At 35.1% G+C, this 11,017-nt stretch overlaps 1 protein-coding gene across 2 annotated transcripts in view; it reads right to left on the bottom strand.

Moving 5' to 3' along the window:
* Window positions 1-11,003, bottom strand: part of CENPP (centromere protein P) — a 155,363-nt gene extending 144,360 nt beyond the window's left edge. The window contains exons 1-6 of one of the 2 annotated variants that reach the window (XM_034438687.3): window positions 10,504-11,003; window positions 9,807-9,962; window positions 7,716-7,870; window positions 6,203-6,294; window positions 3,544-3,632; window positions 1,369-1,465 (exon numbers count right to left, since the gene is read on the bottom strand). In XM_034438687.3, coding sequence (XP_034294578.1) covers window positions 1,369-1,465; window positions 3,544-3,632; window positions 6,203-6,294; window positions 7,716-7,870; window positions 9,807-9,943 — 570 coding nt within the window. In that variant the 5' untranslated portion in view covers window positions 9,944-9,962; window positions 10,504-11,003. The remainder of the gene's footprint in view (window positions 1-1,368; window positions 1,466-3,543; window positions 3,633-6,202; window positions 6,295-7,715; window positions 7,871-9,806; window positions 9,963-10,503) is intronic. The other variant, XM_034438692.3, reaches the window with a different exon arrangement.
* Window positions 11,004-11,017: the final 14 nt, after the last annotated feature.

Below are 11,017 nucleotides of genomic sequence, written 5' to 3' on the forward strand. Positions count from 1 at the left end.
TTTACTTATCACAGACAGTAAAATGATAAAGCTGTAGTTCCCTCATTTCTCCTACGCCCTATCTCCCACAACACCTGAACGAATCGGTCTGTTTGAATTCTTCCTACCATCAACAGGATTAGGCTATATTTTAATCTTCCTTCCTGCCCTCAGTCAACTGAAATCACATGATTCCCCACTCTTCCTACTGTACCTTCTATGGTGATTCTATAGGATATTCTCATATCAATTACTCTCTGATATTCCAAGCAACAATTGGATGCTCATGAGTATACTGTGGATAACCAAGAAAATAAATAAATGGATCATAGAACAATCCAGAGTTTTCACTCAAGGTACACATGACCAGACTCATGTTGGCACATTATGCAAAGACCCAACTCTCTTGAGAAGCTGGGAAAGCTGGAAGGAAAGACAAGAGGGTCATGAGAAATAAGGCAAATGGACTTGATTACAGCAGCCATAGAAGCACCCTTGAAAGGTTTGAAAGTTCAAGTCATCCTGGAAAAGGTCGGTCTATATGATTCTGAAGAACTGACACCAACCTGATGACACATAATTAATCACATTTTTTATTTAGGCAAACTAAATCTGACAGAGATAGGCTAATACAAATACCTTTGCACATGATCTATTGAAAACTGAATTTGGTTATTAATATAGTAACACCCCTGGTGATACAACTAAACTGACTTCTAATTAGCTACAGTACTGAGTCCTGTTCCAGAGTGTGTTTTTGACATTTAAGGACCTAAACCACTTGGGACCAGAATACTGGAGAGACTGCCTATACAAACACAGAACTGATCTGTAATTAGAGTTTTGTACAGCTAAATGTAATCATTAAAAGATTAAACTTATCAGAAGTCTTGTTGTGTGTACCAAGAGTGACACACTACAAGAGTCATCTTGTAATTACTCAAGGTAAGGGCTTTCTGTACCTTGAGTTGTTTTATATAATGCCCAGAGTTGATCTGATGATGGTAGTCCAGCTATATAATAAATAAATATACAACATAATATCTAAAATTGTGGGTTTGCCAAAATATTATTATTTTGGCATACTCATCCAGTATACAATCTCTACTGGATGAGATAAACTTTCTGGCTGTCCTTTTTAACACAGTCCTCAGACTAATGGCACAAGCTGGTGTTTTGTATAGTCATTGGGAGAGAAAAAAAATCCCACACTTCTACCCAGAAAATTATAAACAGTAGAATTTTGAAGCATTGCAATCTTCAAAAACTTATATTACTGAAATACTCCCAATTTATAATATCACAATGATATATTAAATCAATGGATCACTACACATTAATTTAACCCCACTAATTCATGTACCAAAATTAATGTTTCCAAAATACTACCTTAAAATGAGCGAAAGTACGTTCCCGATGTTTACACCATTCAGAGAAACAAGTGAGACTTCTGAAGAACAGGCAGAGATTCCCACTTTCTTCAACCCTAGAATGCATTAATATATATCTATTATTTTTTGCATGGATAATTTTCCATACTATTTTTCTAAGCTCTTGAATGCATAAAAAGTGACAAAAACTATTAATCTGAAACATTTTTGCATAATTAAATTGATAAACAGTGTCCTTAAGTTGTAAATCTTTTATTTAAGATCATTTGTTACTTTAATAAACCTTGATAAATTGAGGCTTAGTTTGTATTAATTTTATTTATACTGTATATTTAAAACATTTATATAGTCACCCATCTTGTAATCAAATTGAAATGTATTTCTTTCCATCATTTTGTTTTCAATAATCTCCTTTCCCTGCTGAAATCTAAGTAGTCTACAGCAATATTAATAATAAACTTTACACATATCTAACAAAGACATATTAGCACCATATGTTAGTGCTTAAAAAGCTAAATCAACAGTTCAAAAGACATATAATTTAGTCTCCCTAATTTTACCAACCACTCTCTTCCTCCAAAGGAAACTAATTTGCTTAACAAATACTGATTTTGGTTTCTTCAAGAGACAGTTATTAAAACAAAGTATTACTTAGCATGATAATTTAATCAGGTCTATGATTAGATTTACATGCCGTGCTATGTACAGTTTACTAATAAACCACAGTTATTGGGTTTATAAAATCAAACAAGCCACATTTTGGCTTAAGGCATGCTGTATAATTTCTAAACATGCTTTTTTCTGAAACACAACAAACAATATTGTGTCTCCCTGATTTACTGGAAAGACAAAACAACGAATGACTGAACTTTAAAAAGATACAGAAAAACTTTATATAGTGTTTTAGCAACATGGTTATTTAATCATTTCATTACCTACTCCAGGCCTAAGGTTAAAATAGCAGGTGACAATACATATTATCTTTAAAAAAGTAACAAAAGAGAAGATAGCTGTGTTCAGGAATTCAAAGCCAGCATAATTGAATTGTTATTTTTAACATGATTTGGATATTTTGTACCATTTCCTTCCAAATTACTGCAAGAACAAGTGTTCCAGAGCATTTTAAGATCAGTCTAAAGTCACTGTACTAAAAATGCAACAAACCAAAAACCAAATGGTTGAGTATAAAAGTAAAAATATGATATAAGGGGTCCTTGATGCTCTATGCAAAAGAAACTATTACCCAGCCAAAAAGGAACAAAGACACCCAAGCACCTCTCCACCAGCAATCAGCACCCAGATCAACATACAGTTTAACTCCAAGGTTAACATCAGACCAACAATCAAGTAAACAATACCCCATTCAAGAAACTGCCTCAGAAGCCAAGCAAGCAGCCCAATCAAAGAATCTCTAAAACCACCCCCACCAACACTGACAGGCAAGCCACTAGAATATAAACTGACAGCAAACAGCACTCCTTACTAGCACTGATGATGTTACCTACCGTAGCTTGGACAATGAAATGTCTACAAGAAAACAAGCTCAGAGAGCACCAAGGACCACTCATGTCAACCCTGAGCTACAAATATTCTCCTTTAAAAATATGATAAGAAAGTCATAGGGAAAAGGAGGAATGAAGAAAAATACATCTGAATGAAAGAACCTGTTAACATGTGCCTACTCTAGTAATATTTGCTTAACCTTTAACTTCTGTAAAAGGCTGAAAGAAAGGAAAAAGAGGGGAACGGTGCAAAATGTAAGGAAGAAAAACAAAAACTGGATTAATGTCTAAAGAAGACTGGCATGATCAAACTAAATCTACTCTTCAGCTGGCTTCTCACCATGGACCATTATGAAAAAATCTTATCTAACACTAAATGGATGAAAGTTCAATGTTTGTCTCAAAAAGAGGAAGACGACTGTAGTATATTCCTAAAAAGGTTAGGTTGGTGTTTGATTGCTATATATTTTTGATTGTCACTTTTTTGTATGTTTTTTTGTATGTTGCCCATAGTCCTGGATTAATAAATCTTATAAATAAAAAATAACTGCCAACCACTGCTTTTCAGAGCATGCAAGAAATTTAAATCTTTTTCCCACAACATAATTTCCCTATGATTATTCCCCACCTACCCACCCAGTAGCAACACGCCAAATAATGTGAAATCTTACCTTGAAACAAGGTTGCTTAAATCACAGTGCCTGTCACATTCTGTTATAATATTAAGATCGGTTACTATAGCTGAAGCATTTCTGTTCATCTGGAAAAAGAAAGTTTATTAATAAAAAAGTGAAGAACGATCAAATTTATGAATAAATCTGTCAGAGTCACAGCTTACTTAATACTGTATTTAAATATAAATGTTATGAGAAACTTCAAATGAGCTTGAAATGTAAATGTTCCCCAAAATAACTGCCTATTGGTAGAGCATGATCAAGTTGAGCTTCTGAGAATGCACCCAGGTTTATTTATTTATAAAATGTATTGGCTGCCTATCTTACCATAGGAAAACTGTGGGTGGCTTAGTCTTAAATACACACACAATTGTGTGTATACAATTAAAACATAAAACAAAAGGGGAGGGCAGGGGCAGAGTGGGGGGAGGTGGGATCAATTTTTACTCAATCAACAACCTTCACTGTGCTGTGTTTATGCATTCTCACACATACACATTTTCAAGCCCTTGAAGGGATTTTAAAATTTGAAAACTCATGGTCCAAAAAGTATGGGCAGGAAGGAAAATAAGTAAATTTATGCGATGTTTGTGATATTTGACCATGTTTTGCAAGGGGGAGCACATTATTTTCTTTTTCTTAAACTTTGTTTTTATTATTAGAATCACATTGTGAATTTATAATGCAATGTTTGGAATTCATATTTAGATATCTTGTGTACCATATTCTCAAGTTTAATTTTCCAGAGTTTATTTTATGGAATATATTAAACTCAAACAGGATCCTATTTTATTATTTCATCAAAATATGATAGAATATGGCATTTGCAAAGAATTGTATTTAACATTTAAATTTTAAAGTATATTTAATCCAAATGCCTATTTAATTTATGAATCTAGCATGTTTCATAGTCATTGCCATACTTTATATTGTCAAGTTTCTAATTACCAGACAACAAGAACAGGCAATTAACTCAGGTTTATTGTTGCTAAGATCAATCTTATTAAGAAGGCACTGAGGACTCTATCAGAAAACTCTTGTCCACGTGGTTTACCTATTGTTTGGGTAAAGAAAAATGTAAGCCTACAACGTGTCATGTCACTTGCTCTCCATATACAGGATCATCTTTACAGAGCAGGACAATGCCTTAGATTCAAAATCCTTGTGGTAAGCTATAAATAATAATAAATCATTTTTTAGATCCACTATGATTGAATTTACAGCATACTAAACCAAAAACAAAGATAATGCTTTTATACTGTTAAACTTATGCTGTGTGAAAATGTTCCTGTGTATTCCTAGAAACAGAACTTATCAATGGTACAATTTTAGATATAAACACTTGAATACAATAGTTAATATTGAGTTGTCATCTTATGATTGAAGGAGCAAATTGCCAAAGATTATTTAACTTGTTTTATATACAGGCAGTCCTCAATTTATGACTGTTTAATAACAGTGCAAAGTTAGGACAGTCTCAGAAAAAATGTTTTATGACCTGTACTTGCACTTATGATTTGCATCACCCCCGTGGTCACAAGTTTGCAATTCAGGTGCTTGGCAACTGGTTCACATTCATGACCAGCTGCAGCAGGCATACAAAAATGGTTGTGAAATTGGGTCTGGTCACGTGGTGACTTGACTTACAGAATGACTGCCTGTATGTATGTATCTTCAAAGCAGTTCAAAGCTTTTATTATGTATATACCTGTATTCCATTCCAAAGATTTAAAAAACTAAAGCAATTAAAAATTAAAACAAGTGGATCCTTTAGAAAAAAACAGGGAAATGGAAGAAAAGGAAATACAAAGCATTTCAAAATACCAAGACTTATGATAGATGTTTATGTACTGTAGAAACATACTGGAGCCTGTGCAATGCTTCAGATTCAAAGGAAAAAGGATGTTGGATTACAAGTGTGCAAACTATTCCTATTGGCAACTCTGTAATCCAAACACATCTTTTTCTGGGATCACGCTGCCACTACGGAAGGCAGCTCTGCAAGCCTAAGAAGAAATGCCACCTACTGGCAATTTAGATTTAGTACTTGCGTGTTTATCAATCTAACTTGTTTCTAAGAAATCAACCATAAGAATACATTTCTAACTGAAGTATTACTAGAACTTACTTTTGTGTATGTTTCCAAAACAAACAAATTTAAGCTGTAAATTTTGGCAAATTTTATTTAATTTTATTGGGATTCATTTTTGTGCAGAATTTCAGGTTCTGTTTCTTCTATTAACTCTTTCCTGTCAAGGTAACTGTTGAAAAATTATACAGTTAAAATAATTAGGAAATTAATGTATTCATCTTCCTCTTTCTTCTTCAACTGTTTATCCTACTGTGTTATGTTTTTAACCACATGAAGATTCATCTTACATTAATCCAATGTAAATAGTATTAATTCTCAATCAAATATAAAGTACCAAGTTTGGAATACAGTATTATGTGGTATCCAAAATTTATGGATTAGTACAGAAATACATTATTTTAATACATATTCATCAGCATAAAATTATTAGCCTTTTCAGAAAAATGAATCAATGTATCAAAATGACACTAACAACCATGGGTAGTTTCACAAATGTCACAAATTCAGTTTGTTTATGAAGCTTAGTAAAATGCTCTAGTTTATTTTAAAAACATCTTCCATTACCTGATTTTCTTCTGTGAGTTTAAATTCCAACAGAAATGTGATTGACTGACACTTTCCAGACAGCTTATAAGTTTGAATAGTTTTAGATCCATCTGTAATAAAAGGAAATATTAAAATACACAATCAGCTTCAATCATACGTGTTCTTTATTTATCAATAACATTTAAAAGCTAACCATATTTAATATAAGATACATAGCGTGCGGTCCAGCAATGAACCAGTAGTAAAGGTAAGTAGAACCCACCCCTGGATGACATCCAATTCTATTATTGCTTATCCAAGAAAACAACCTGAAATATTGGCAGGGATGAGTTTCTGGCTAAAAATTGCAACCTAATTTAGTGGATTCTTCTGAACGGAAGAGCAAGAAAACACAGCATTTGAGAACAAATCTCCTGCACACTTAGAAACTGCCAAAAAAGTATTATATAAAGAACTATTCCTTTGTTATTTTAAACTTCATATTGTTTTGAAGTTGTTGGTGTTTTTTGCATAACTTTGAGTTCTCTAGGAGATATTAGATTTATTTCATTCTCTTCCCCATTGTTTGAGAAAGCAGCAATGCAAGGTAGCATAAAATGTTTGTGTTTCAGGAAACCATGTAAGTTTCCCTGAAGCATTATTTATTATGTATGAATTCAGAATCATATTTAATTAGGATTTATTACCTCAGCTTTAAACAAACCATACTTGAGATTGTTTTGACTTGGAAACAATAAATTGTGGTTCACTTAAACTAGAATAACAATATTAATACCTTGAATTTGCATATTAGAATAGTTTTTGGGTTTCTTTTAATATAATGAAGTTTTTTATTCAAAGAATGTCTTAATTACATCCAATGTTAGTCCAATTTTGGGACTATGAAATAAACGTAGATATGTAGTAATTGTCCTGACTATTGGGATTTGATTGACCGGTTTGATTCTCTTTGGTTGATAGGACTAGCCAAATCTGAACTGTAACACTTTTGCTGTTTTACGTACTGAATAACAGTTAATATTTTTAATTTTATTAAAATATGGCTGTCCAAGTAACATACCCACAGCAAACAAAACTCTGAGGCAGGTAGATTCCTCTAAGATTAGTTTTATTGGATATGTCATATTGGCACAGATATGGTGAAAACCGACTCTAAAGGTTCCCACGGTTTTCATCTAATTAAAAGTAAATGTTTTTCCCCCTCCCCAAACAATCAGTAACATGGTCCAATCAAGGCGCTGTCTGGTTGCCTGGCAACATTACTCCTCCTTCCTCTGACCAGATGTGAGAATGTTCTTGGTTCCCATGAGAAAGTAATTTATTTTGGCTACAAAACGCCAGCTATCCCCCCTCCCTATCCCTCAGCTCCAGTGTGGCAACACTGAAGCTCCAAGATGGCTTCGGTCAGGTCAGCTTCAGGATTGACAATGGCAAATCAATATTTGAGATTAGAAATACAATTTTGAATCAAAATAATGTATGAAGTGTGAAAAAAAGTATATAATACTATGACAATCATTAAAATACCTACTTTTTTCCACAAGTTTACGTGAATAATGTGTAAAGAAAAGGCCTGTAAATTTCATTATAAATGAGAGATCAGCTTCCAACAAGTGGAGTTCAGTTTCCTGATCTGGAGATTTAGATTGCTTCAGTTCTTCTTCAGGCTTTTTTCTAAATAATTTCCTACAGTAAGAAAAACTGTTATCAGATAGATCTGAATGAGAAACCTCTAGTACTGTCAGGTATGCTTCCTTCAGTATCCAGGAAAGAAAACCCCAAACTCAAGCATTTTGAAGAATTTAGTACTTTTATTGAATATGAAAAGATAGCAACCCAGGTAAAGCTGGAAGTGAGCAAAACGCGCAAAATAGCATCTACTAAGCTTCTCCCCCCCCCGTGTCCATTGACCCTCAGCCAATCCAAAGGTCTCCCAAAGGTCAGGTGGCATCACGTCTGGCAACGTCATTCATCAGGAATGTAGGGCAGTTGGTCAGCCAGCCCCTTTTGAAGATTCAGTTTCGATTCCTGGGAAGACACGTCCTACAATAGATAAACACCTCCTGCGCCTTCCCCACCCTTTCGCCCCCCTTCACTAATCCCTCCCCCGTTTCTTATGGCAGCTGAAGCAGGCAAAGCTGAGGCTGACAAGTACACTGGCATAGAAACTATGTTAATGAACAAATATTTTTATTTTTCCACAGATTTTTTATCTGTGTGAGAAAACCAAAAAAACCATGAAGGGTCCATGAACAAGAAATGTGTTTTTTATATTACAAGTAGATGACGCACCATGTAATTTACAGCTCTTTCAATGCCCCAACAATTATTCTCTTTATATATTTTTGAGAGGTCAAGTATCTTCCAGTTGAGATACTGGAGGCCAAAACTCTTGCAAAACCTCCATGCAGAATATAATTAACTCATCTATCAATTTTTACCAAATGAGATTACCCAATCCAAATTTTTGGGAATATTAATGCAGGTCAGTGGTGGGTTTCAAATTTTTTTACTACCGGTTCTGTGGGTGTGGCTTGGTGGACATTGCAGGGGAAGGATATTGTAAAATCTCCATTCTCTTCCCACTCCAGGGGAAGGTTACTGCAAAATCCCCATTTCCTCCTGATCAGCTTGGACTTGGGAGGCAGAGAATAGATGGGGGCAGGGCCAGTTAGAATTTTTACTACCGGTTCTCCGAACTACTCAAAATTTCCGCTACCGATTCTCCAGAATTGGTCAGAACCTGCTGAAACCCACCTCTGATGCAGGTATACTAAATGAGGCTTTCTGTGGATTTAATTAAGGTTGAGGAATGGAATGCTCTATTTAAATTTTTACTAAAGCTGTTTTAACCCATAAGAGTTCTGGTCTCTCTAAATATGGATTCTTCAGAGAACTTGAAGTTGAATAAAAATTATTGCACTATGGGTTTTAGCCTACACTGATTTAGGAAATCAATTTAGGAAGCCAACTTAGTAGTATCAAATCATTAGGTATTTTGGTCAACTTCTGATATCTAAACATCACAGAACTCTTATGTTATTATGCTGTAATTTGTAATGTTCCATACTTCCAAATTTAAAAATACTCCTTATATTTCGGGGATGGAACAATCTAACTGCTGGCCTACCTTTTATGCATAAGGCATGAGGTTTTTCTATGCAGAAGACTTTATAGAAAATTGTATTTTTTATACTGACTAATACAATTTAATAAAATCTCTTAGAATTTCTCATCTTATTGAACATAATTATACACAATATATTTTGAACACCAAGATTTTAGTGTAATAATCATAGGAAAATTCTTAGTAATTGCAAGCCAAATACATGGTAGCACCTACCTTGGACAACAACATTTTCCCCCACCACCAAAGATTCTATCTAGACGGAGTTGACTCAATTGGCCTTTTGTTGATTCTGCAGACCATGCTGTTTCCCAGGCATTTCGGTCAGGAGGTTAGCCTAGCCATATTAGCCATATATTTTTTATCATTGAAAGGTGTCATTTAACACCTTAATGCTTTAATTGTTGGGTCTTAATCTTTGTAGTCAGCCCAGTGTCACTTCAGAGATGGGTAGCCATGTACATTATTTAAATAAACAAACAAAAAATTACCTACATGATCTCCATTATTTCTGCCTCAGTATACGCCATTGACTGGTGTCGACTATGTTCATATTCTTCTGTTAGCACTTTAATTTCTTCTTCCAAAGATTTAATTTCATCTTCGCAGGCCTGAAGTTCATTGCTACTCATTTTTCAGACACTTATCTTACTAAAGAGAAAAAAAAAAAACTAATATAAATACAGCAGTTAGGCAACTTTTTTTCCTCCCCTTTTTCTAACTTAGAGGTTTCAGTTTGTCTCCATCAGTCTGCCGAAAATAAAGAAGCATTATTACTATTATTTGATTTCTTGGAAGACGTTGTGGAAAGCTATAATTGAAATACCACTAAAATTATAACAATTTATAACTATTCTGGGGATCACTGGGGATTAAACTATGAGCTGTAATACTTTTTACCCCAGAAGCAAAAGGGTGAATCATATAAAATATAAATGCAAGAGAGTTTTCATTAGGGCAGCCTGTGTTTACTGGACCACGACTTCCAACTCTAGGACTGAAAAGCAGACTTTTCAAAACCAATCAGATATGTGATGCCAGTAACCTATTCGCCTAAGCCTGGGGATCCTCAGGAAGAAACAGTTGGGAGTTTTGGGGAAAAGAAGAGGAAGAGAAAAACACTCTGTATTATGTGAAGAAAGTCCTGAAAGCAAAACAACCCGCAGAGCGATACGCTCACAGACTACAGTACCTTGCCTGGAGCAGACACTGCCGGTCGCCTTCGAAGCCCGCCGACCAAACTAACCGAAAACCCCCCTCTGCCTCTTGCGCCGCTTCGAATGAGCCGCCAAAGAAAGCCGTCTCGGGCGCTACCATTCTGCAGAATACAGAGGGGGGGGAGAAGAGGAGACGGAGAAAGACAAGAAAGGCTTTGATACTGAACTGATTGTACATCTTCTCCTTTCTGGGTGAGTTTACATTACGTTTACACTATTTGGCCACAAAACATTTTTGCAGCGCAGCATAATGGGCCTAGAAACTCTTTTCTCCACTTCATATCTCCCGTTTTAGGTCCATCCGATAGTTCGATCCAACTGTGCCCGGGTGGGGGGGGGGAGGATCCGACTAGGAAAAGGAGAACATAGAGCTTTAAAATATTGAAGAGTGACTTAACATCTGAACTTCCGCTTAAACATGTAAAACGGCTCACAGACCCACGCGTTTGTACAAATTGGAGACTCCGGGTTGGCTGGAGAAGCGTATTG

This window comes from Pantherophis guttatus, chromosome 2 (assembly GCF_059756535.1).
Source record: "Pantherophis guttatus breed Tessera chromosome 2, ASM5975653v1, whole genome shotgun sequence".
Taxonomy (NCBI): Eukaryota; Metazoa; Chordata; class Lepidosauria; order Squamata; family Colubridae; genus Pantherophis; species Pantherophis guttatus.